General features: G+C 38.6%; 1 protein-coding gene and 1 long non-coding RNA gene across 5 annotated transcripts in view; one reads left to right on the top strand and one right to left on the bottom strand.

Moving 5' to 3' along the window:
• The window catches only part of LOC108667777 (leucine-rich repeat and calponin homology domain-containing protein), a 52,177-nt gene extending 28,543 nt beyond the window's left edge, over positions 1-23,634 (top strand). The window contains exons 9-17 of one of the 4 annotated variants that reach the window (XM_047879569.1): positions 2,386-2,535; positions 5,138-5,273; positions 5,822-5,896; positions 7,003-7,741; positions 8,597-8,748; positions 9,320-9,457; positions 10,088-10,165; positions 21,144-21,288; positions 21,368-23,634. In XM_047879569.1, coding sequence (XP_047735525.1) covers positions 2,386-2,535; positions 5,138-5,273; positions 5,822-5,896; positions 7,003-7,741; positions 8,597-8,748; positions 9,320-9,457; positions 10,088-10,165; positions 21,144-21,284 — 1,609 coding nt within the window. In that variant the 3' untranslated portion in view covers positions 21,285-21,288; positions 21,368-23,634. Of the gene's footprint in view, positions 1-2,385; positions 2,536-5,137; positions 5,274-5,821; positions 5,897-7,002; positions 7,742-8,596; positions 8,749-9,319; positions 9,458-10,087; positions 10,166-16,422; positions 20,721-21,143 lie in introns of those variants that run through there. The other 3 variants (XM_018154845.2, XM_047879568.1, XM_018154844.2) reach the window with 3 other exon arrangements.
• LOC108667778 lies at positions 23,610-27,163 on the bottom strand. The gene is made up of 2 exons (XR_001930567.2): positions 25,755-27,163; positions 23,610-24,986 (listed from the first exon to the last, which is right to left on the bottom strand). It is a non-coding gene; the product is annotated as an uncharacterized LOC108667778 (long non-coding RNA).
• Between the last annotated feature and the right edge of the window lie 377 nt (positions 27,164-27,540).

Below are 27,540 nucleotides of genomic sequence, written 5' to 3'. Positions count from 1 at the left end.
ATCAAATATTTATTTAATGTCACAACTGATTGTGTGTGGAAATTAACGATTTTAATGAAGGAAGAGAAATTATGATTATTATTATCAGCGTGAGTTTGAATTTGAAAGAATAATTGAGCAAATTTAACCGAAGGAGGGTTTATAGTCCAAGGGAAACGTCCCTGCATTTTTGTTATTTTCGTGTCGCCATTTGATGAAATCAAACCGTTTGCAAAAACGTGAAAAAAGTATATTGAAAATTGAGCAACCTACTTATTCTCTTTACAGCTGGGTCTTTTTGGCTTTGATTCTCATCATCTTGCGTCTCTTTTTCTAAACCCCCAAGAATTTTCAAGATAATTTCATCAAAAAGATAAAGAATAATCGCTTTCATCTCTGCACCCCCGTTAAACATTCCTCTGATTGAGCTGATTCCTGAAAATATTCTTATCCGTGAATTGTGAACTCAGTAAAATGTGGTCAAACTAATATTTTGCCATTACAACTCAATATGTCTGCTTGTTCTGCCTAATTAATGCTGACTCATCTAAACTTAAATCATTATTATTTAAACCCCCTTTGAAAAGCCTTGCTCCTCAGGGCACCGCGTTTTTGGTATAGTCAAAAATGGCAGAACTTGTTTTTTTATCTTAACTGAATATGCGCCTGTGTTCCGATCTGCCCTTTGAAGATGTTCCAATGAAATCGGGGATTTATTAATGATTTCTAGTTGTAATTATGTACAAAGAAAATTAATGCCTAGTAGACTTGATCACACGTCGCTCCTGATGATGTCTTGAGTTTTGTACAGTTTATGAAAATGATCGATGTTCCGATGAAAAGAATGAGTACTGGTATAGGTTTCCATCAAGTTTTAATTTCGCCTTAGGGTGTAAAGTAAATGATCTCAATTTTTATTTTTTATTATCAGTCATGAGAAGAGGAGTGAATGGTATAGAATGAAATGCGGTATACATTCGTCAGCGTCTTGCTAGTGCCTAGAGTGAAAATGAAAGCTGAGACTGATATTGATATTACCTAAGCGAGACCCTTAATGGATGCTTATTTGCGATGTCCATAACTCCATAAATTACAGTTCACTTTCCCAGGTATTTTTAATTTATTGATTTCAATGTTTGAATAAGAGCTTAGAGTGCGGCATTTGTTTCTTGCCATCTTATTACCCCAAGCGTGGTGAGAATGAAGCGGACTCTGTTATTCTATTTACAACCATTGACTGCACCATTGTTGCACAGTAACTAAATTCTCATCAAAACTATAATGTTTAGTAAGAAGATATGTAAGTTAAGAGCCACGGTTCTGAAATGCCTGCTCTTAAAAATCAAAGAAGTTGTCCGAAAATGTAGCGATGATTTATTGACACGAGTTGAATTCTTACGATTCACTAGCGAGTCCGCTTCACTTGTCATGCGGGGCTCCAACGCACATCGCAATAATATCCTGTCAATGCATTGTCTTATTTATGTGTTCATGTCTGTGCATGTCAACGCTGCCCTGCCCGTCCTACGCTGGAACTTTTATCATTTCTTCATTTCATTTAATTTTTCTATCTCAATTCTTATAACATTGACGGCATTTTTTCAATGTTGTTATTTCATCATCCTATGCCTCCATTTTTCTACCGTACTTATACATTTTTTTTCTGTCTATGCTCATCTGTGTCCTCCATGTGTTGTGCTTTATCTTCGTTCCGCTTCTTCTTATTATTCTTCTTAAATTTTCTCTTCTCATCGTCTACTCCTTGCGTCGTTCATCTCATGACTCCTATTACTGTTTCTCCGACAATCTTGTGTCTGCTTCTCTTGTCTGGACCTGATGTGGTAATTCTACATAATTATTAATTATTCTACATAATTCTCATCGTCATCCTCGCATGCTACGACTCCGTTAAATGCGTTTGTCGAGCTCATGCATTCGTTGCATGTCTACCTCTGGAACTTTTTCTCCACCCCGGTAATTTCTATTCTACCCTGGACTGGGCTGTGTCCACAAATCTTTTGATTTGTGCAATAAACGATAAGCAATTGCAACGAATCGCAAATTCGGGTGATACCGTACAAACTGAATTGGTCGTGCATCTTTAAACACAATTCACTTCAATCTGGCTGATCAAATCCTCTCTGGAACGTCTGTGCCGCGCTCCCGTCTGTCAATTTCCCTTCATTCTTATTCCATGGCACTCCTGCCTCACTATCATACCGTCACGTCCACTCTGCCACTCCACCTACACTCTGTCACTCCATTTCCACTGGCACTCCATTTCCACTCTCCCTCTCCACTCTCCCTCTCCACTCTGGCACTCCATCTACACTCTGCCACTCCATTTCCACTCTCCCTCTGCACTCTGGCACTCCCCTCGCTCTACCACACTGCGTGGTGCCACAGTCCCCCTGACGCTCCCCCTGGGCTCGGTAGCAGGGGTAGGAGCTGCGATGTAGAGGATGGCGTTGCATACTCCCCAGCCTCCCCAAGCATCCTCCCTCACCTTACAGCGACGGCGGCCCCAGCTTCCCCATCCACCGTGCCTACATACAAGTAAGTCACCCACAACTTCCCCCTTCACACTCTTCCATATCGCGGGTGTAATCCCCTTGAAGCCTAATGGACCTGTCACAAAATGATATTATTATCCCGCGTGTAAGTTGTTTACTCGACGATATTTAAGAGATTCACTCTCGCTGTTATCTTTTTATGGTAGGCTGAGGCCCATGGCATATTATCTCGGTTATAGATTGCAAGAATTGCCTACATCCACAAGTCGCCTTGCCAAATGAAATTGCGCATCCACACCTTTTTCGCTACTGGCGTGCTTATAAGTTTATCCTGAAAACGTGATTAAGCGACGAGGAGTTCTACTGCAACAACTAGGCAGGTAGTTTGACCAGAATTTTTTGAAATCTGACAACCACACACAACGCCTGCCAACTCTACGCGCATCGGGCACTTTCCCAATCACGGACGTTCAATTACATTTCACGGCCCCCATAGTACTTGCAATCAGTCTAAGCTATTCAAATGACACAAGTTCATACAAAAGCTATGCTTCTTACGCCAGCGTAGCTGAGGCCCTGCACATGCTCGTCTCGTCATGTAAGTTCTTGGTACGTTTTTTTTTTGTTCTATCATCATCACATCATCGGAATGCAACACTCATCACTAGTGTTGTCATAAATGTTCTCGTTATCGTACTTGTATAGTTAGAGTGCACCGTATCCTCCGTTTATCGTTCATTGTTAATCACTTTCTCCTGTTATTTCATTGTACGCCGCATTATCAACATGTTAAGAACTTTCCCCCGACAGCTTACATCTGCCTAGTTGTAGTTTATATTAGTTAGTGTTCCGTTCTGTTTCAGGCTTTGCTCTGATGTTTATGCATCATATTCGTTCTTAACCACAAAGCCTAAATCTGTTATCTAATTTTTAAATATCTGTGAAAATTTTTAAATTACCTGTGTTGAGGATTGCTTGTTTTGCTTTTTAGTATGTGACAACGAAAAAAATCGTTCGATTTAATCAAAGACGAAGCGAAGAACGAAACATCGCCTTTATTTTTGATTGTGTTATTTTTTCACGTTTGTTGCGATGACATTATCTTCGAGTTTAACTTCAGACTTCTATTTCCACTCCAATTGATTCGCTATATTCATAAAATATAATCTGACATGTAAGCCGATAATATCTATTGAAATTCATTCTTTAAGATCACGAGGAGATTCATGTATATGATTGGTATTTTGAAAAATGTCAATGAGGCTTTATAATTTTACTAATGAGTTAAAAAAACTACTAACTTACCAAGCAGTCTTATCTGACGTCGATGTATGAAGTCAAACATTACATTTACAGTAAATGTGATGGCAACAGTTGAGACAGCAAAGAATGTAATCGGCGTTGAATCCTCAATTGAAGCGCTATACCAGCAACTTATGCATCACAAATCAACAACTGACCAAGCTGCAGTCATTAAGGGGAGCGTCCGGTCAAACTTTTTTGATATTGGCTTTTCCGGTTTTTAGTCTCAGCTACGGTATGAGCTATGCAACGGTACCAAAACCATCTCTGTACGTTGGTTTATGCGTTCACTACAGATCCCGTAAGGGGGGAGGTGTCCGGGCCCCTTCAGTAAAGTTAAGGCGGAAATTACCCGGCCGGGCACCACAAAGGGTAATCGTCTGACGTAAAGCGGCCAATTATGACATTCTCCAGTTCTTATACTCATCTTAAATCTGCTTTTCTGACGCATTCGACGGTACCAAAACCATATCTGTACGTTGATTTATGCGTTCACTACAGATGCCGAAGGGGAGGGGGGTGGGAGGGTTCTTTAACAAATAATATAGGACTAAATTAGCTGCCGCGCACTATAAATAGTGTGTCTGCTAGAGCCGAAGTTCAGTAACCCGACTGCCGTCGTACGGGTTACTGTGCTAGCAGTCGCTCTCACCATTTTTGACTGGAATCAAGCTCCAGTAACGCTTATTCTTGCATCCTTGCTACATTGAGCGGCTATTCCGATGAGCACTGGACTTTGCCGCGCTGTCCTAAAAAGTTAACTTATTGTCACCGCAAACCTATCTCCTAGAGTTTTGAAGCTACAGCCATGAGACATATACCATTTGATTCGCAATTAAAATTTCTATCGATTCGTCTTGGCGTTTTTCGAATTTCGTTATAGTTTTGAAAATATTTCGGAAAAGGGGGGGGGGGAATTGAAAAAAAGCGAAAAATTTTCGAAATTTTTGGGAAAAATGCCTTCACATCCACTAAAATTCGAAATTCGAAGAATGCAACTACGAATCGATAGATATTTTGATTGCAAATCGAATGGTATATGTCTCATCGCCGTAACTTTAAAACTCTAGGAGGAGATAGATTTCTACAGTACCCCCTCTTTTAGCCGTTTTCTAAGAATTTCAAGTTTTCTTTCATTTTTTTCGAAAAATGGACAAGAATGATAGCTGTCTATTTTTCGGTTTTACATAAGTGTACCAAGTTTCAGAGTTATCCGTCTGTAAACAGCCGAGATAAAAAAAAAACCGCCAGACACCCCCCTTAAATCATTGAAGAAGCAAGCAGTAGTGGGGTATGTAATATAACAATCGCGGACGAGGCAACTGATCACGCCGTTCCCTCAGGGACTACCTGGAAGCTAAGCGGCAGCAGCGGGCGCTAGAGGCGGGCCGCGTGTACAGGAGTGCTGCTGCTGACGGGGTGCCTTCCCGCCCTGACTCCCTCCCTTCTCATCCCTCTAATTCTTCCTACAGCAACGGAGTGAGTTTTGGCCTCGTTGTTTTTTTACTTTATTAATTGTATTTATGGGGTGAGTTCTATCGTTATTGCTGATGCCTTATATTCACACTCCTTCTGTTTCTACTTCAATGCGCCGAGCTACTGATGTTTATTTTCGCTGTCTAACATCTTTTTACACATTTTACTCAAACTTTAGTGTAATTTCACATGTACGGTGTTACTATGCATTTATAATAAGAAATGTTGCACAATCTGTATATTATCTATCATATTGCGTCAAATTTTCTTATTCTTTAATTATGCGATTCTATTCTTTCATGAATAATTCTGACGTTGATATGATGGCTTAACTCGGTAAACTCCTTGACGGTTTGTTAGCTTTCTCATTTTTTAGATAGCTTTAATGGAGCCTCCTTGATATGTCTCACTGCTGGGCTACATTAAACTAGATTTCCAAACTCATATCGCTTCATATTTCTTATGAGTGGGAAGAATTTCCTTAAGAAACTTTTTTTTTATTAAACTGCTTGGTAAATTCGTTTTGAGGCTAAAACTGTTTTCCTTCTCAGAACTGGAGTGCCTCTGAAGCAGATCGCGCTCACGTTAAGACCTTACAGAAAGAGGCCGTGTTGTCTTATGTTAAGGTGGGTATAATTCTCTGTATTGCCTGGTGCCTTCTATTCTGTACAGTCGTGGCCACAAAGTGATAATTTTACGATTATTATGAGGTCTAAAATATCGTCATCGGGAAACGTCAAATATTTATCATTTTAATTAAAAGAAAAGAAAGCATCAACAAGGACGAAATTCTACACGAAAAATTCGAAATATGGCAAATGTCCTCAAGGTATCAATCAATATTTGCAGTGCTGACCATTGTTACGAAAAACCTCTTCTATCCTCTTAGGCATGCCAGGAATCAAATTTTGAATGATGTTTATATCAATAAAGTTCCATTCATGGCTTCATGCAATATCAATTCCTGTATATCCTTTGTAAAAGTGGTCTTGTGTTTACCCTCTGTTTGAGAATGGCCCATAAATTTTCGATAGGGTTCTAATCTGGAGAATTTCCAGGCTATGGTGTCAATTCTGCAATGCCAAAATCTTCAAGAAAGTTTTTGATAGCACCGACTCTATGACAAAAGCTGCATCGTGCTGGAAAATGCAATTTTGGTTAGGACAGTGTTTTTCAATTGAGGGAAGTAACTCTTCGATCAGAACTTTTTTTGTACCAAACTGCATTCGTGGCCGTGCTCTTGGCAAAGAGATGAAGTGCTCCTGATCCCTGCACTAAGAAGCAGCCAAAACATGGACAGTGCTTGGATGTCCACCGTGGGCGCAATACATTACTTCTTGAAGTGCTCACCAGTCCTCCTCCTGACAATGACTTTGCCAGAAGTGCCAAACAGAAACACAAATGACAGGCCTGCTTTTTGCGGGAAGTACAGGGAATGGTGTGCTGACCAAGGGGTAGAGTGATCTTCTCAGATGAAGCGTCATTTAGGTTGTTTGGCACTTCTGGCACAGTCCTTGTCAGGAATATGATGGGCGTGTCCAATGTCTTGCGCATCCAGGTGAAGCATCCAGGCACCATTAACTAGAATAGGAGATGAGTTACGACAGCAAAATTAAATCAAGTTTCTTACGAAAGTGCTTTTTTTCTGTCATATTTAACTGCTTCTTTTATACATATAATAGATCTTGCTAGATTTATCTCTAATGAACATTTCCTGTTCATTTTTTTGCAGTCTCGCGTGAGTCCTACGAAAGAATCGTTACCAGGTTCACCGAACACAAGTTTTGACTCAGCTGGTGCCCCTGAGTCTCCTGTACCTCCTCCGTCTAATGGACTGGGGCATCAGCTTCCCGTATCTTCTTACCTACACTCCCCACACGGGCCGACACGGTCGCCCTACCCCAGCGAAGAATACATTCAAGCCTCTCATTTAAGTGGAGTAAACTCACCTCAATCAATCCAGAAAATAGACTCATCTGGAGTTCCTAATAACGCAATATCTAATTGCGGTCGCCCCACTACTCTCACCTCCTCCCGGAGTAGCAATAGGTTAATCAACAACAGCAACGGTAATAATAATGGCAATCGGTCCAACGGTGCCAGTGGTATCCCCACCTTAAAAGGTTCTAGTAATACACCTTCCCCAACCTCTCCTATATCACCAAGCATTCCTAAGTCTGTAGCAATCAATACACGCTTCTTTCCCTCGACTAATAACGTTTCCTCTACCGTAAATAATACAAGAAATCCTTCCACTCGCTCTAACGGGACTAATAAGAGCGCTAACGGCAAAATACCTAACGGTAGTACCGGTAGCAGCAACAGTAACACCAACAGAACAGCAATCAATGGGAGTATTCGGCCTGCTGCTGCCACCCCTGCAGCCAGCAATACCGGCAAGACTGTCGTCGGCAACGGCGTCTCTAAAGCACCGATGTTGGCCCAGCAGCGACGACGGGGCAGTGGTGCCGGTACGTCAACCATAACAAAATTTAGAGTCGCCCAGCTTCTGGTGCCCCGAATCAGAAGCTGACGCGTCTGTAAATTTTATTGGGAATGTTCTAAGGGGCGCAGAAGTTTTCTTGTGTTTACGTACACATTTCAGTTGTCTTTCTCACTTAAACTTGAAGTTGTCGGTATAAGGTGACAATAATTTGGTTAATTTAGGATTAGGTTAATTTATTTATATTTTTATATATAGGTTAATTTATAAGGTGGTATAAATTTGCTATTATTACCACGTTTTTCTTAGCTCGCTTTCGTGTCTGTGATGATCAAATCTTGCAATCGATATTTCACCAACTTTCCCATTAGCTAGCTACCACTATTTCTAATTATATCAGCAATACACTTATCAAATGTTCAATGAACCATCATATTCATCATATCAAGTAATCACCAAACAATTAAATACATATGCGCCCCATGTTTTTCGTTTTAGATGTGAAATATTTTAACTGAAATACAAAAGACCAAGAGAATGAAAGCAAACAGAGATCAGTAGCTGCCTTAAAATTATTTTCTACTTTTGAGTCCACATGAAAAACGTGGTCTTTAAAAAAATTTTTTATACATTTTATTCGCTCCAAGTCGCGCCTGACGAGACGCGAAGTGACCACTATAAAGAGACAAAAGTTTGCTATTGTGTAGGTAAACGGAAGGTGTTCTTTGTTGAGGTGGTATATCAGCGTCGTGCATCAGCCGGCCCAAATGAGGGCGGATGAGCGATAATCAGAGGCGGCGATCCATCGTGGCCTGGGACTGCTACGTCCCAAACAAATACTAAGAAACTAAGTAGGTGGTCACGTTATACATGACAATTCCAGGGCTGGTTGGTAGTGGCATCCCTGGCAGCACGAATGGCGTGAGGGGCGACGCTGGTCTGGACGGCGAGGCGCCCTCCAAGCTCGGCTTCACGTACAGGCGGGAGATGGAGAAGCAGCAGCACGAGAAGCTCCTGCTCGACAACTTGAGAAATGTCTCTATTTTATTTCTCGATTCTTATTACTTTATTGTTGTTGTTATCTAGACTGCTGTCGCATATAACTTTTGCGTTGCTCAAATATTTACTCTTGTCGCACATTACTTTTTAAATATTAATTTCGTTCATTCTTTTAGTTTATCCGTGTTGCTGTTATAAATATAATTTAATTTCCTTATCTTTTCTTCACAACTTGTGAACAATTTATACAGAAAAAATTCTCAGTGTATCATTTAATCAAAATCGCTATATGCATCTCTCAAAATTAAGCTAATACTTAGCGTAGCTAATAGTAATATGAAATTAACTTCACTAAATGTCGACTTAGACAGCCACTGTTTATAAGATCAAACAGATACCTTAGTCGTGATACATCACACTGGCGGCTTTTGTAAGCTGTTGATAAAAATGTTAGTTTCGACATGTTCCTCAATAGCAAAGTCGTCTTTATCTTAGATAGTTTCAGACCTCTTTGAACATTCCAAGTGCATGTACTAATCTTCATTCCACTTCATGTCATGCAACGTATAAATTTAATGATATAATAAAGCTCACCTGCTGCCTGCAGATCATCGAGAGCCGCCTGAAGGTGACGCTACCGAGCAACATGGGTTCTGCTCTCGTGGACGGCGTCGTGCTTTGTCATCTCGTGAACCACGTGCGACCACGTGCCGTGCCCAGCATACACGTGCCTTCTCCTGCCGTGGTTAGTCTTGCCATACACGTGCCTTCTCCTGCCGTGGCTAGTCTTGCCATACACGTGCCTTCTCCTGCCGTGGTTAGTCTTGCCATACAAGTGCCTTCTCCTGCCGTGGTTAGTCTTGCCATACACGTGCCTTCTCCTGCCGTGGTTAGTCTTGCCATCAACATTCCATGAAGCTTTATCGTGTAGAATTTCGTTGCCCATTAGTTTGAGGATGAACGAAAAAGAAAATTTCGACTTATGATTCTGTGTTACTAAAAAATAATGAGTTAAGGGGTTACGTGGCATTAATTTATCGGTGGGTATGCTATGATAGTTATAATTATCCCACCTACAATGATTGTGAAGTTTAGTCTTCTTAAAGAAGTTCTACGATTCGTTCAATTGAAAAGAAACTAGAATCACCGAGTGAGCTTGAAGGAGCGGTGATGTCTGAAAAAAATGCAGTACCTACGCAAAAGTATTAAAATGTTTTGCAGACCTGGGTTACAAGAAAGCTTTAGGATAATTAACAAACAACTATAATAAATGTGCAGCATTTCATGAATTAATTCCTGTTTTTGTTCCTGTTAAATTATAAATGAATATTTACCTCGTTCGGCATCCCACACTAACCTGAATGTCATGTCGCAGCCAAAGCTGACTGTCGCCAAGTGTCGTCTGAACGTCGAGAGCTTCTTGGAGGCGTGCAAGAAGATCGGCGTCGAGGAGGTCAGTGTCTTGCCATTTTTCATCCTTTTTCTTTTTGTTGAAATTATTACATTTCCATATTAAAATATTCCATTCTACTGTCTCATTTTTTCATTGTTTCTTCCCAGCACTTAAAATCTTAAGCTATTTGTGTTATACATTATCTATTAGTGTGGTTAATTAACGGCGTGATGTATGTTACGTCTGATTGTTGTTGTTGCAATGTCGCTTGCTCTCATTTCTTGTTAATGTTTGGTGTATAGATCTTCCACTTACTTTAACTCTAGTGCATTGCAGCTTTTTTCTTACACCCATGTTTGCTTGACACCAATCGTTCATCCTTCACACTTGCGTCTCAAACTCGAATATTCTGCACGTCTTGAATTAATGGCTGGCAGTGTTGACAATTTTTGTGTGCACTAACGTAGCCAGACTTTGGGTATCGTGCCTTACCATGACATGGCTAGTTTGCCCGAAATGTTTTTAAAAACGAAAATTTGAGTACTTGAGAGTCTAGGTCTTGTGTACGAACTAAAAACAAAAGTACTAAATAATTTTAAAGTTAATACGTCTAAATAACTCGTGGAATAACGATTTACAATTTTTGGTATTTCTATCCTTAGAATTCGTATTTTTTTCTGTTATGTTCGTGCAGAACCCTAATGGCATCGCCAATTAATGTAAACCATTTTTGGCACTTAATAAATTCGGTTACATAAGATACTATTGAAAAAGAATGGCTATAATTATAATTTAAAACCGGCTCAATGTGCAGCGTGTATCGTATAATTTATTTGAATCAGCAAAATTTCAATAATTTTATAAATTTATTTCTTTCAAATTCAATTGCCCTTAGTTAGATTTTTCTAGCTCGCTTTAATGTTGACCGAACTTTCCTTCGATTTTAGCCCCATTGCACTTCATATCAGATGATATTTTTAACGAGTATTCAACATTTTTCAACCTTATCTAGCATCCAAATTCTATCGGTTATCCAATTACTGTATGCACGTCTCTCAAGTATGTTCTTGGGTTCTTTTATGAGTAATTTCCAGCAACTAATTTCAAGAAAACACCGATTTTTAAAGCATTGTTGTGCTTGCTCGTTTTTCGTTTTGCTTGATTCTAATTGCTCGTCTGCTCTAACGTTATGATATGCATTTAATTTTCCAATATCTAGTGTCGAAATCCTTGAATTGTTGGTTGTGAAACTTAGCTTTCAAAAACTACAACATATTGTAAAAAAAACGTTGGTTTTTCGCAAATTATTTTTATCATCTCCTGCAACATTTTGCTGTCCTCTTGACTTACCAATTAACATATTTTTAATTGGTATAAAAACTTTTCATTAATATCAAATCAATATTTATAACTTCGCATATTGCTTACTCTATGAATCGCCTCCTCAGTTTCACAGTATCGTCACGATGCTCATTAATTTCCAGGTTTCTAAATGCTAGTTTATTTTTCTAGCATCAAATAATGTTGCATGTGCACATCCTGTTTTATAAAACATATGTTGAAAGCATCTATAATGGAAATGTGAGCTTGGCATTCCCATTGTAGCATTCCTCTTTGGATGCATGGTTTCTGTGCTGGCAGCTCACATTGGACTCAGCAATTGTTATTATGCCAAATTCGGTTCCGGATAATAGTTATCACACTTTTATTCTTCTGTGTCCCGAATTAACTAATTGATTGAAAGTTTGGCAAAATCGAACACCAACCATTTTTTTATAATTCCATGTTCGCAACTAAATCAGTACCTAACTGTGCCACAAATGCAATGACCTGAAGGCAATGGTTCGGTAAAGATCCAAGTCTTCAGACAAAAGTTTCCCCGTCAGTGAATTCGTTCATTCATTAACGCGACAAATGTAGCTGAACTTGCACATTCACGACTAAATTAGGTTAAATTTGAAATTATATCAGTTAAATCGTGCTCACTACTACTTATGCTTCTTCGTACGGTTCAACTATTCATCATCTTACCACAAATTAGAGTTGAGTTTTCCTGGTTTGAAGTCGGGTCAGTAACTTCACGCACAACTTTTGAAACAAAGCTTGGAACACAAGAATGTGCTATGAGTCAGCTGCCAGCAAAATTTAGTTAGCTAGCAAAATTTAACGAGCTGTAACATTGCACCGCTTACCTATTATAATTATTAGCTATATCATTGCACTGCCAATCGTTGTTATGAAGTTAAGCACTGCACTGCTGAGTCACTTCCCACAGCGGGCTGAGGTGAGTGACTTCTTCGGGCGCTTCTCCGGCTTAACTTGAATTATCTTAGCTTCATTTTACTTTATTTTAGAGACGACGCCAGTTGATTCGCTGGGGGGACTTTCCTCTGAGCGGGTTTTATTTTATTTTTCTGTGGAAGCACCTATCGCGATTCGACATTCCTAACTTTTTCCGAAGCGTCGTAGTTACGCAATTTTTGCCGTCAATTTTATTCCAACTTCGTACGTGGCTATTTTTTACCGATATCGTCCACCAACTGAGTGCTGAACGCGATCATACATGGCACATGGACGTTGCCAGCGAAACTGCGACAAATACGTGACTACAAACCATATGAGTTTGCTTTAAAAACCTGACTTTAAAAATCTGAAAAACCCAGTGTAGTTTAATTCATTTGACCAAACTGTAATCACAATTAAGTCGTTGGTATTTTATGTTGCAGAATTGAGAAACTAAGCTTATTTGTAGCAAATTATAGTTTATTAGCAACTACATTAATTGTGACGAATTTATAAATATCCAGTCATGCGCTTGTAGAAAATAAAATTCTGAATGGCTGGCTTTGGCGCCATCTAACCTTTTATCTACTTGTGTTTTCTCGTCTAATTTTTAAAATCTGTTCTATAGTCTTAAGATCTTAAGGCCTTTTAGTTATCTAGATTTAGATGACTCGTTAAATCTAAACAATGCAGTGCAGAGTTGTTATTCCTATCTTAATTGTTTTGTATATATATATATATATATATGCAATAAATTTTCGATTAAAAAGTATAGTTTGCGTCCTGTTTTCTCAACAAATGGAGTCCCCTTAATTGCGGCGCTTCACTTTGTATTTCGTTTAGTGATTAGGTTGTTCATGGTATTAATGAACCCGACCTAGAATTGTAAAAAGATTCGCTATATTATTTAGCATCTGCTGTCTGGCTGCTATCTCCAGCTTGCACTGGCATTTTTGTTTTCTTAGATTAGCTTCCTGTTTCATAATTCAGCAAATATTACATGCGGCCATTAATTCGCTTGCGAATTACTTTGTGCCATGTTTCCGAACTTATAGTTGATAAAGTGTTAATTTTTTGGTAATTTAGAGTTTTTTATCGCATGTAATGCGTGATTTAAAAAGTTAGAATGAGCCCTCTTGAATATCATGTGAGGTCGTTTAATATCATGAACTTTGGCGCAAAACAGAAATATTTGTTGGACGAATTTTAACGGAAGCCTTCTTGAAATGCTGGGCAGAATAGTGCGGGATTTTCTACATTTTTTCAAATTTATGAATAGCTTTGAGCTGGAATTTGCAGGCAAATTAAATGACACGAAATAATCATGGAAGTACACTAAACTATATAAATATGCAGACACCGTTTACCTGTCCATCTATACAATCCAAAGAGGATAAGAACTGAGCGCTGCATTTATACGAGGCTTCTATTGTACTTATACATACATTCTGAGATCGTCGAACTGACGATGGAGCTGGACTCTGAATCGTTTTCTTGTACAAGATTGCTGCTGCTGCTGCTGATGTTCGGTTGCTGCTGATGCTTGGTTGCTGCTGATGCTTGGTTGCTGCTGATGCTAGGTTGCTGCTGTTGCTAGGTTGCTGCTGATGTTCGGTTGCTGCTGAGTGCTGATGCTAGGTTGCTGCTGATGCTTGGTTGCTGCTGATGCTTGGTTGCTGCTGATGCTTGGTTGCTGCTAATGCTAGGTTGCTGCTGATGCTTGGTTGCTGCTGATGCTTTGTAGCTGCTGATGCTTGATTGCTGCTGATGCTTTGTAGCTGCTGATGCTTTGTAGCTGCTGATGCTTGGTTGCTGCTGATGCTTGGTTGCTGCTGATGCTTGGTTGCTGCTGATGCTCATCCAGCGGCTGATGCAGTGTTGTCAAGCTGTGATTCCTCACAACAGAGATGAAGTATCGGGGGTTAAGTTCGGTGTTGCGCTGGGCCATTCTTGTATTATTTGTTGTTCGGTTTTCCAGTTCGCCCGTCCTTACATGAAATATTTAGTTCCTTATTATGGCTGCATTTCGTTCAAAGCTTCGTTAGTCGATGTTCCTCTTGTCTACGAATTAGCTAGAATGGTCATCTGCTCATGGAACGGACGTTCGTTGAAGCAGTGACTTTAATATTCAGAGAAAATTGAGAAGAATATTATATATTGTGAGGACCCGAATGCATCCAATTTGGAAAAGTATAGAATATTTTCAGACATTGGAATGAGTAAAATAGATCAAAAGATATTGTATTGTTTTTTAATCCGCCAAGCACGCTTGTATCGTCGAAGAGGCTTCGAAATTATTTTAGTTAGATGACGATTTTTGTATTGGTAACTGTACAATTTTTCACCAAGTCAATGTCTATAGAAGTAAAAGTAATAATGCATGACATAATTTCGTAATAAATGCACAACCTTATTTCGTTGAAGGAAATATCTGCAACTTAACTCGTGATTAAATCAGTTTTCAAATATTAAAGCGTATAGTTCCACTCAGCCTCGATACCTCTCTTGTCCCGATACCTTGTGGACTGCATAGTGTTTAGAAAGTAGGAGTGCAGAGATTCCTCTCTCCTGTATCAAGTTAGTCCGTAAGCTTTGCCTGTTTTTTTTTTTTATTTATGTTGCTCTACAAAGTACCGTGGCAGTGCATTCAATGATTGACTAGTGATTGATCGTGCATTGTGTCTTGAATTGTTCGAGCCTGTGTTCGTAGTTGTTGTTGTAAGTTATCATGGTCAGATGGCCTAGCTACACATCTTCCACCCTCTGTCTGAACTTCATGTCTTTTTGTTAATAAATGCACTTTGAAGACATTGGCCACATTATTTGTATCGTAACTACTGCATCGGATGCGTTCTGATCTTGTGTCGTTTTTATTGTGGTATGTGTTCGCTTAGATCTCTAGAGCTTCTTCGTTGCTCTACGGAGACTGCGCTAAATGTTTGGGACGACACAATTTCCTAAATTTTCTTAAATGTTCACATTGAAAGCTGAGCATAAATTCTTCTGTATCTCACGTCTTTTATTCAGCGTACGATGGAGGAATTGGAATTGAGGGTATGTGGCCTAGGTCTTGGATAGCGTTATGCTACAGAATGATTTAAAACTCTAGGACATAGAAATAAATGCTGTTGTATATAAATTTTTGATTGAAACCTCCGTGTTTTTTCTTATGTCGCGTCCAAGACATATTGAAGCTTCCACTAAATTTTTGTTTTATAAAGGAAAAATAACAACCCTCTGTGCCGATAGTTATCTAGCTCTGTTCAGTGGCTGTTGACCTAGTTTTTACCCTAAAGTTTTAAATTCCCCTGTGAGATTCAAACTTAACGAGTTTCAGAGTGCGACCATCTTGTTTTGTGTCACAACAAACACTGCACTATTCACCATGCACATGGAATTTATCTCGTGTTCTGGCTGTAAAAAGACTTTTTGTGTACAGGCTTTTTGTTTAAAATTTTCAAAAGTTGGCAAACTGAGACTTGTCGCTGCACTAGCTGTTACTTTTGTTATTCCTTTCAGTTTTCTTTTATTACAAAAAATCATAGTTAGATCAATAAAATCTTGTGTGAATTTGATGCTTGAGATGCTTAGTTTTTGGTTATCCTTATCATAGATCAAATTCAGAGTATTCCTACGCTTCTTATTCTGTTATCGATTATACTTTCATTAAATAAAAGTATTGAGCTTAGACTACATTTCGTTGCTTCGCCCATCAATAGTTTCAGTAATTATATTTCAGTTCTAGTTCCAATTGTTGCTGCATTGGATATTATGAATGTAGTTCGTTCCCTATCGTCATTGCTGAGTGACCATTAATATGATACAATTCGGTGAATTTTACTGATAGCTACAAATCCAAAGTTTACTAAAGGCCCATTTTCCAAAATATGCGCTTGGATTTTAAATGAACGAGTTAGCTATCATAATTGACCGAAAAATTTTGGTTTATGCCTTGATATGATACTTGTTTGTTGGTTTATGTATGGTTGCTTTCGAAGATTGCAGGCTTCACTTGCTGCCTGCCTGTCTTACAGGACTTGCTGTTCACAGCAGACAACATCGTGGAGCCGCCCTTTGATGTTGAACTCGTACTTGCCACCGTACACAGGCTTGTGTTTCCCGACCAACCGCTGCCACATGTCCTTCAACATCTTCTGCCTCCCCCTGCGAAGTCCGTACCACAATCTAATGGCAGTGTTAATCTTGACCCTGTAGTTGCGAACCGAAGGGTAAATTGCGCTGAGCTAGGCTTGATAGTGAGTGAAAATGACATGGAAATTACTGAAAGTTTGGAGAAGAGTCCTGTCGATGCCGAAAACGATTTTGACACTTCCGTAGAAGAGAGGAAACGGCACTCAGATGTCGCAGTGGAATTTGGGAGCTCTGAAGTAAACGTTGAACGATGCCACCTCGGCTCTGCTTCGTCTGGAAATAACAATACGGCGATGGAAAGCTCATCCGATCGGCCGGGCCATAGAGTGAACAGTTTAGTTATAGCATTCGAGAGTCGTCTGAACAGCCTTGAAGGAAACTCTTCGCCTGAACGCGAAAAATGTTCAGAGTCCTCTCGTGAAGAAAATCAACACTCGCCTACTGAAGTCAAACTCCTCTCTGATGTTGATCAACCGGATAAATGGGACCCGACGATGACTGAAATTACCACAGTCACCGAGTCTCGCGATGATTCCGGTTCTGCTGCGGTTGACGTTTTGAACACAAAGCGACTAACCTCGGGCGGAAGTTTGGACCTCAGTGTGCCTGATCTTGTAACCTCTACGAATGGCTGTAATAAATTAGTGCCTATGCAAGGATCTTTGCCCCACAAATGTGCCTCTAGTGTGCTCTCTGATTCTAACATAGGTGTTGGTGCTGTCATTTCTCATGCTCGGCCTGTTTTAGATAAGTTCTCAGTCGATGCACAATCGGCGTTTTTTGAAGTGCCTATAAAAACCGTTGATGAAACTCTGGTAACTCCTACAAGCACTGCTATGGCCACCGCTCCGTTGCCTGTAAGAGACGACAGACTTCTGTCGCTATTCCTCCTTGCATTTTTCATACTGAGTTCAGCTTTACTAATAATGTTTCCAATAGGGCAGTAAATTTGCCGACCTTGCCCCCTAAGTAGGCCAACTTTGCGTCGTCTCGGCATTTTATCTATTTTTTTTCTTAATATATACGATAATAGCGTTACGCTGATCAAAAGGTCTGATGTCGTGATTAAGGTGCTCCCTTTTTCGGGTGTGCACCTTATGCTTTTCTTCAATTAGAACTGTATGGTCGCCATCAACAATGATCTGTTGATGGTAATGTACTGAATTTAAGCCTCGTGTAAGTTTCCTCATTAAGCTTTGCTTGTGCTTGTCCTGTTTGTCTGCAGCACGACAGTGTCAAAACATTTTTTGGCCGTTGCGTGTGCGATGACGTACGATTGAGTCATACTAAACTTTCGAAATTTTCATGCTCATGACGTATGGCATTTTGTGTTCGGAGAATATTTATGAAGGGTGATGAAGATGTGATATTTTTCGTCTCGTTCTTTCATGTCGTTTTTCTCAATTCAGTTTCGACAATTATATAAATCGCCCGAAGATTTCATCCGTATTGTGGTTTACGGTCTTTCATCAGAATTCTAAAATATGAGCTGCTGTGAGTCAAGATTTTATTTTTGCCAGATTTATGTGAAGCTAATATATATATATATGGGCATCAGTAGATAAAGATAGCATAAGATTAAGGCTTTTACCAGGCTCATAACCAGCTTCCATCGAGTGCCTCTGCAACAGTTGCTACTGTTTCATTGTTCACACCTATTCATTGCTGCCACTGAACGCGGGATTGCGAGCGAGCAAAAATGTAGCTTCTGTATTATGCGCGCTCTGGCGCTATCCTGATGCCATGCTCGTTTATTTCTTGTGGCGAATCTTTCTCATGGCAACTGCACTTTTACTGACTTTTGTGGGAGATTACTGAACTTTGTCGGTGTTTTCAGTGCAGATTACAAACATCGAAACTTGTGGTAATGCAAAAACGTCAACGGTCACGTAGCAAGTTATTATTTTTAAATCGTGCAATTCTTCATTATGTTTCAGTGAATTATTTGTGTATGAAGCCCTATCAAAGGTTTAATTTTCATTGAAAGGTTGTGTAACTTTTGCCCCTCAATTTGGCATTTCTCGCAACGTAGAGTGTTCGGATATAAGATATAATAAGATGTCTACCATATAGGTGAAGAGAATTTCCAGTTGATATATCCGTATTAGCGGATTCATTAAGTAACATTTGTTCAGGTGCTTTTTACTGTGTAATATGAATAAAAGAGCTAACTTTAGATAACTAAATAAAAAGTCAATGTGAGAAAGACATATAGTGTTTTTAACGACTGAGAGCTTTTAATCTATGCCAATTTTTTTCTAGTCTAAATTAGTGAAGCCAAAGATACCATGATAGGGAAGTGTCGGATTAAAAGTGGTTTGGGCCTGATCTCTGTTGCATTCTAAGATGCCAACAGGTTACAACTTCAAGATGATTTCAATCAACCTTCGAATAACCTTTTTTCGATATTTCAATAGACAGGCTGTAACCTCTTAAGGATATTGTAGACGATTGTACTTTTACCTTAGTTTTTTACCAAAGATTTGTGAAAATTAAGAGATAGACTGATTTTATGGAGCTCTCTGTTTCAGTTTTTTTATGGTTCAACATTTTAACCTAGTCCGAGATGTATGAAATTAACGTTCCCTGTACAGGGCCCCATTTTATCAAATTTCCTAGCACAATTTCTGTAGCTAAGCCTGCAACTGTGGTATGCTTCGAGAACATCATTTTTTAGGAGCTATAATGAAGGTATAGCTTAATATTTACTGCACCTCCAGCATGATCGCCATATCTGTACCGTATTAATATGTTTTCCATTGCCAATTAATGATATACCTATAAAGACATGTTTGTCTCCCGTATGTGATGTAATGTTACAAATATTCGTATGACGCTACTTTCTTAGCAAGATCGTGTGAAAAGCCTTTGATTCCACCGATTGGTATTACGATTCGATGTTCCTTTTTTCTATTGCGAAGTAAGTATACCACTGTTGATCCAGCAATGGAACGCGACAAATTCATTTAAATCACTTAAGCGTATTGCAGCAACCTACTTGCTTGATCTACCATTTAATCAAATGATTATTGCAACTATGATATTATTAACTGACCTCTTACTTCCGTTTTCCTTCTCGAAACGCACAAAAGAAAACCACTCGCAAGTTTATTTAGAACGAATGTTTTAAAACCTACAACAATGTATTGCTCTGTGCCGCTCGAATATACGTACACATAACGTTCGTGATTGGCATGACTTAAATTGGTGTCTGTTTCATCTAATTATATTGAGGAGCGTGAAATATTGTATTAATAAGATTTATTTTCAATGTAACTGCTTGAACTACAGCCCTACCGCTGTTTTTAATAACGCTCGCTCTGCTGCTGGATTTGCTTCCAATCTTAGGCCTTCCATAGATTACTTGTCACGTACGAAAGTGCCACGTACTTGCATCATTTCTTCTTCTATAAGGCAGATTTTATTTTCAAGTGTTGTACGGTACATCATTTTGTCATTCAAGACCTGTATGTAATTATTGTTGCCGTGAGTGATCAAACTGGCATAGTAAATATTCAAGAAGATGTCGATCATTTGATTATGAAAATGAAATTTTGGTATGTGTGAAGACAATTTCCTCAAATAAGCGTGCAAACATTCTAATGGTCAACTATTCAATTAAATGTTTGGTTTCTTTGACTTACTGCGCAGTGATTTCACTACTTGAACGGTGCTGTTCATACTTAACAGTTAATGATAGTAAAGTACGTTAAAATGTAGTTTGACTTCCACAGTAGCTTGTTCTAGATTTAAGTGGTTTTCATGTTCCTGGGTCGAGCCGAACGAGAAAGCGAACTTGAATGAACTTTTCTGCATATTGAATGTATTGAAGTATTGCAATAATAATGAAGTGATAATTTCACTACAAGAACGATGAGCCTGTCTTTCCTTTGAGCTTGATTGGTTTGGTATGACAAGCGTCACAAAATGTATCGGTATTTCCTTAGTATAAACTCAGTTTACTTATCCAACGCAACCGAATATAATGGACAAATTTTTCGCACTGCCTGGGTCTGTTTTAGCATTGAAATATTCAACGTAATTTGTGCCCCAATATTAATGGGTTAAAAAACACTTATTTCCTCTGGGTAGGTGATGATGGTAATGATGCATCTTCCTGAGCGCGACCTTAAAAGGATCCTTTTTTGCACTAGACATTCCCAATAAAAATCAGTGTTATTGCAATCTTTTGCTTCAACCTTTGCTGCTTAGGAAATTCCAAGATTCATCTCTGCTCGCGCATTCTCCAGGATAAAAAGGTTTGTCGATACTAATCTGGCTGTTGAGTTGTTTTTGTTAAGGTTGTCGTATAATGAATGTACCTTATCCCTCCGTATTCGACTTAAAGGTGAGCTGCAGATCTATATTTTTACCCATCCATCCTCCAGCATTTTCTGAACACTTTTATATTTCCACCAATTTTCGTGTAGTTACCACTCTTAACTTCATCTATCTTATGAATTATGACTGAAATCTACAGTTATTTATTTTAATGAATACCTCTTAAAATTCTAACGACTGCATTCCAATCTTATTGTATACTTTGAGTAGAGTGTAACCCTAATTGTTGGCAGCACATTGACAAGTTTCCTGTCCCTAACAGCCGTACCTTTGCTCGGCTGCTGATGTCCTGGAGGAGCGCGGCAGTGTTCGGGTTGCCATCACCGTCGAGCGACTTCTGTCCTTCCCGCGTCAGGGTATGCCGCCCCGAGCTTCCTCTTCTACAGCTCTCACGCCCGTGTAGGTAGGCGTTTGTTCTGTCCTTCCCTCGTCAGGGTATGCCGCCCCGGGCTTCATCTTCTACAGCTCTCACGCCCGTGTAGGTAGGCGTTTGTTCTCTCTGCAGACCGGTCGTGCTGGGGCACATCGTTAACATGGTCACGACTTCAATATTGTTTTTATATGCCTCCAGTGTGTATCTCGTTATGCCCCTTGAAATTAGATAAGTTATTTTTCGGTATTAGCTGATTGATCATTTTACGGTTGTTCTTTTTCTATATGATCATTACTCATAACTAGATACTCGTATTTTGTACTCCTGTTGATTTTCCTAACATTTCATTTATATTGACGTATCGATAGCTTTCTTAATCGACATGAAGTAAAATGTAGGAGAGGATCCTCAAAATTAAATACAATTCCTCGATTCAAATTATTCGTAAAATACAATGTAGAAGTTACCTCCAAAATTGTATACATTTTTTTCAAGCTTCTGGCTACTTACAAATTATAAAACAATGTAGTCGTGATATCGTAAGAAGTCAAGCAAACGTAATCGTCAAATTTAAGCTCTGCGTGGCTTATCATAGCGGCATGCAGCATGTTGTTCGTAACCTGGTGTGTGATGCTGTCAGTTGCATAATGACGTCAAACTGAATTTCATCATCATGTCTCGAGTATAAATTGGTAGAATTCATGAGGGACTTCTTGCTACATTTCAAAAGTTGATTCGTATTTAATTTAATCGGAATTTTAACCAGATAAATAACACTTGGGAAGTAAAATGAGCTTAAAAGAGCGCTGAGATGATTTTTTTTTCAATTCATAGGGTGTAAAAATTATGGGCTTTGCATAACGTATATTTTTTTGCCAACGATGTAGGTATTAGTTACTATAAGAATCAGGCGCCTCTTCCACAATTTTGATGCTTAGAGCAAATTTTAATATCGCATTTATGTGCGGTCATCTCAAGTTAGATTTTAGACAAGTTAGTTGTACGAGCTTTCAGCTGTCCACCGTGCGCACGCGGACAACTTGGTTAAATCGTGTAAATAAGTGCCAATTATAAATTGATCAACTTTATGATGCCTAACTCAAAGGTCACATTGACGAGCCCGCAGCAACTTTACTAGCATATGATTTCATCATGCACGACATTCTCTCAATTAAGCTTCTCTTGAAGGCAGACCAAGCTTTCCTGATAAGCGGTAATCTTGTAGTCGGTATTAGGTTTTAAGCCGTGTGATTTTCTAGTGATTTTTCACCGAATTTGTACGTTTTTACTGAAGTCGATCAGTAACGTGTAAGTTTCTACTGATGTTGATCAAACTTGTTCCTAAATGAGACAAATGCAATGGTGTATTGATGACCTGACAATTGCTGTATACCGGTAGTTGGTCACCTTGGCCTCCGCCTTTATCAGGCATTGTTCGGGATTTGTTACGAATGTATTAGTTTTTTCCAGAGCATTAGCTATTATTATTATACATTTTTTTTTTTGTCCTTTGTTGTTTGTATATATCGATTCGGTCTCATCTATTGCAGTAACTTGTATCGTATCAATTCTTGTATAAATGTACAAAGCGTTTATGATATTCGCTAATTTGAATAGAGCGTTATGGTTATTTTTTTAAATGTCTTGATTTTGTTCATTGTAAATTGTGATCATTGTAATAAGAACTATGTCCTCTGGATTTTGAATTTGTTTAGTAGGAAGCCATCTTTTCTTCAATTATTTTTCCCTAGGGCTTAGACCGCTTAGTTACTGCTCAGTACTAGTCGGTATTTGATGTACAATGCGATCGAATATTGAATTGTTGGGAAGAACTTTTTCTTGCCGGATGGGTGGAGCGTAAGTGTTGGTCTCATTTATTACTCAAATTCGTGTTAGATAATCTACTGCCCACTATGTACCGCTGCGCTTTTCCGACAATAAGCATTTTTTCTACGCTCTCTGTACGATTTCCTTTCTTTGGTGGAAATAGCCATCGAAAACTTGTACTCATTAGTTTTTAGTTGACGATCCCTAGTTTTTTATGCCATATCTTGCGAATTGCGCGAATCATTTAGTGGTAATCATGTCTTTACTATATGCTCGATTTTGTCTTGTCCCACCGTTGCGTTAGCAATGCAATCCAACGTTAGTATTCATTCTGATGATGTTTTCATCTCTACCTACATGATGATTCTCTATTGTCTCTACCGTTGTTCAAAACTCTCCAAAGGCTCTATGTACGTTATGTTCTATTTTTATTATTTTGTATTGTCCACTAGGTGCAAAGTAGCTTTCAAGGTTCCTATAACATTTTGAACTCTTTTTTTTAACAGTAAATTTTCAAGAAGAAACGTCTCAGTAAAACGTCTTTAATGATCAATCGCAAGTTTAAATGCAACCCTTCGAAATTTATACACTAACATAAATTAAACACTTTCGCTGGCTCCTTTGATTGCAAGGAAACGCAATTATGAAAGTAAAAACTATTCTTACACGACAAACATACAACTGACACAAAAAACATTGACAATGTATCATTTACAGTCAGAAATCAAAATTAACAAGTTTGACAATTTTATTTGCAAGACATCGGCTAACTCGAATACAACGTACGTCAGCTCTATTTTTTTAGCGAAACATTGTCGTTTTAGTGAACAGAGAAGACGAGAATCTAATTTGTGTGATTTAACAGAAACTAATCCAGATTAACTAGAATACCCTCAGCATTCACGTAACAAGTTCAAAAAAGAAAAACATGAACTATAGTGAGAGCAAAAAAAGTTCATTTTTACTCACTATGTGAAACTGAAGAAACAAGAGTACGAAGGCAAAAATTTGGCCGACGTTGTTGGAACTCTGATGTAATTACAACGCTGTGACCAGCCGCAACGGAGAACGAGGAGCAATACTCACCATATTTGAGACTAAGGACGGACAGAGCAAATTTTAATGTCGCATTTATGTGCGGTCATCTCAAGTTAGTTGTGTGGACGCTCAATGCGTCCATTCCAGAAGCCAACACGAATAAATGAGGCGAAGTTAAACATAACTTTGGGTATTGTTGCACTCAGTGTTCAAGAGCGACAAGATTAAATCATAGAAGCAGTTTTCGCAGGTACTAAAGGGCGGAATAATCTGTATCATCTCTGTAAAAACCACGTGATTATTACAACGCATACCTCATTGTTGTTTGATGAAACAACTTGATGTGCATTCATCTAACACTTGGTCCAATAGAAGTGAATAAATACCCTGTGATATACAGTACATTAACATAAGCTGGAGCTCGACTATTGAAGGACAAATTGCAGGTTTGATCAATTTATTTCATGATCTAGCGCGCCCTGCCAGTAAAGTTAACAACGGTAAACTGGTACAAATTTGACCTCACCGCCGGCATATGTGCAGTGAACGTAAAATACGTCTGACAAATCTAGCATACATTTAATTCAACATTCACTTAAATTAATTGGTGGCTCTAAATAAGATATCGAGTAATCTGAAGAAACCTAGATACTGACCTAGATACTGCTCTGCTTATTAGGGTCTTTATCTATGCCCATCCGTGGGATGAAGCTCTTCGTCGTCTGAGTGGAGCAGAAATTCCACGTGTCCAGCGGCCCAGTCGACGTCGTGCGCTTCTAACTCGGTCTTGAGCAGCTCTATGTCTTCCTTGCAACGTCTCACTAATTTTCGCGCTTGCAGGATTCGATGAGCCAACATCAGATTTTCCTGCAAAAAATTACACTTTTTACTACGAAAAAATACTAAAAAATATTGTCTGTAAAATATTGTCGGACACGGGCGTAGAGATATTACCATTTAATACGAGTTTAATTTATCTGATAAAATATCGACGGCAAGTGAACGCGGCTTCACAACCGAGCACATTTAAAATATAATCAATCTTAACGAATTCAAATTAGTGATGACCTTAGAGTTCTCTTATAACATAATAAACAGCTATATGCTTTCATCACATTATTCTAATGAGTCATGACGATTACAGGATTTTAATGACATTAATTAATTTCAGATAATATAGATCGCATATTATGTATTAAATATATATATATATTTTTTGAACAATATTAATTTGTTTCATAAAGCAAGCGTTTTGTAGTAGCGTATCACAAGACTCAGATGGCGACTACTTTTTTCAGTAGATGGTATTTTAAATTTTCAGTTTTGCCCGCATTATTACTAAACTGTTAATACACCGAGTTCTGAAAATGTTACTCTCATAACCACATTATGTTTTTTACAGAGAACTTCACTAAAACCAAGGTGTTGATTCTTGTCAGAAACGAAAGATGTACTCAAAAAAAAATGCATGGACTACAGCAACCATTTACAATTTATACAACACGAAAAATTATACACAACACACATGATACAACATACAAATTTCTCTTCACTGGACAGTGTATAAAATTATTCAAGGGTCGCTTTATTTGAAGCTAGATAAAGAAAAACATCAACACGAATATGTAAACAAACCTTTTCTATGGTGTTGCATTTCTTCTCTAAAATTGAACAAAGTTTAGCCATCTTGTCATCCTCCATCATTTGTGCGTCGCTTAACATATCAAGTTAAAAATTCCTACGGTCATTTAACAGATACCTCAATGAGAACAAAATTACCTTGAAAAAGCCATCAGCACAATATTGAGCTGCTTTAAGAAGTCCAATGATACTTCTTGAATTTTGTAATGATACTTATTGAAACATTTATAAATTTCCAATAAATGTCCTATGATACTTATTGAAATAATTTCATACCATGAAACTCCATCTATGTGCTTAATTCTCAAGATTTAGAATGGCATCAACGAGTAGCCCAGCTAGATTGACTCAGAGTGTTTAAAAAAGCCAGAACATATTGCACTGAATACGAGTCTTCAAAGGGGTAACTACCGTAGTCACTGAGTTTGTTAAATCGTGAGTAGTATTACCCCGGCATGACGTTTCAATAACGTTAATTAGTCGTTTAAGTGGAATCGGTTAATCATCAGTCGTTCATCACTATTTGATTGGTGTAATCATCGCCATTTGGTTGATAAATAAAAGAAATTTCACCAGTACTCCAGCTAGCAGGAAATAATGCATCGACATTCACCCATTCATAACAAGGTGTAGAGTATCGACCGTAGTAACTGTTTTTAACAGAAAATCCTGCATCGCCAAAGAGTGGCGTAACGTTTTAAAATACAATGAGCTGAAGATGTTAAGAATCATAGAAGCGTTGGCATTTTGTAAGATGAGGAGAATATTGGTGAACTGAGACTAGAGCACATTGCTCGTCCAAGTTCCAACACACACCGTGTATAGCGGTAAGTCGCTCCGCATGAAAGACAGGAGGAAAGTGAGTGGAAACCTACGACTTTAAAAACTTAAAATCCGTTGACCGGGAGTCGTACTTCGAACTCTGCGGAGGCTTGCACTAGAACAACGCTCCTAAAGCTTGGATCTCAAGGTTTAAAAGAAGCGATCGATGTTATAGCTCGCGATATAACTAAAAACGCAAACATTTGCGATCAAATCACTCCTTTTCAAGTCAATTGCATGACATCCTTTTCAAAAACTGAGTGTTTTCTATTAACAACGCACCAATTTATAAATTATTCAAGGACGAATAGAAAGGAGCAAGGCTTGTTTCATGTAGTGAGATGCCTGCCATAATATTTTTAGCTTATAGGTTTATTTGCATTTAGAGACCGCTACTGTCTTGGGATTTAATTTTAATACGACTTCTTCCATCATTGAATCACACTTTGCTTGAACCATCTAACCTTAATTTGTTTACATTTACGATCTCGGCCGGCCGCAATTTCATCCCGCACCACATATAAGCTGAACACCGTATAGTGGGCAGGTGGAATGCAATCAATGTTGAAGTAATCGATTCAGCGCTGCGAGTAATTAATTTTGCAATAATAAAATATAATTATTAATAATCATAAATAAAAATTACTTACATAGTTTTGTCCAAAATTTTCTTGATGTTCGTATTAGGAAAACGATCGTTCATTGAACTTAATTCTCTATCAACGTTCGTCCAGAGGTTCAGGGAAGATTAGATGATCCTGTTCATAAGCAAACACACCGACCGTTTCAGTGAAAATTACAACAAATTTTGTCATCGGGCTTCGCAATTCATACTCTTATCATAGATACCCTTTTACAGGGTACAATCTATAAATGCTATTTAGAACTTGCTACCCTCAGCATTGACAGGGTAATACTGAGAAAGGACAACTGAAGTATTTTTAAAACGCCAAGATGA

This window comes from Hyalella azteca, unplaced genomic scaffold, assembly GCF_000764305.2.
Source record: "Hyalella azteca isolate HAZT.00-mixed unplaced genomic scaffold, Hazt_2.0.2 contig3349, whole genome shotgun sequence".
Lineage (NCBI taxonomy): Eukaryota > Metazoa > Arthropoda > Malacostraca > Amphipoda > Hyalellidae > Hyalella > Hyalella azteca.
This window is presented reverse-complemented; position numbering and strand designations above follow the sequence as displayed.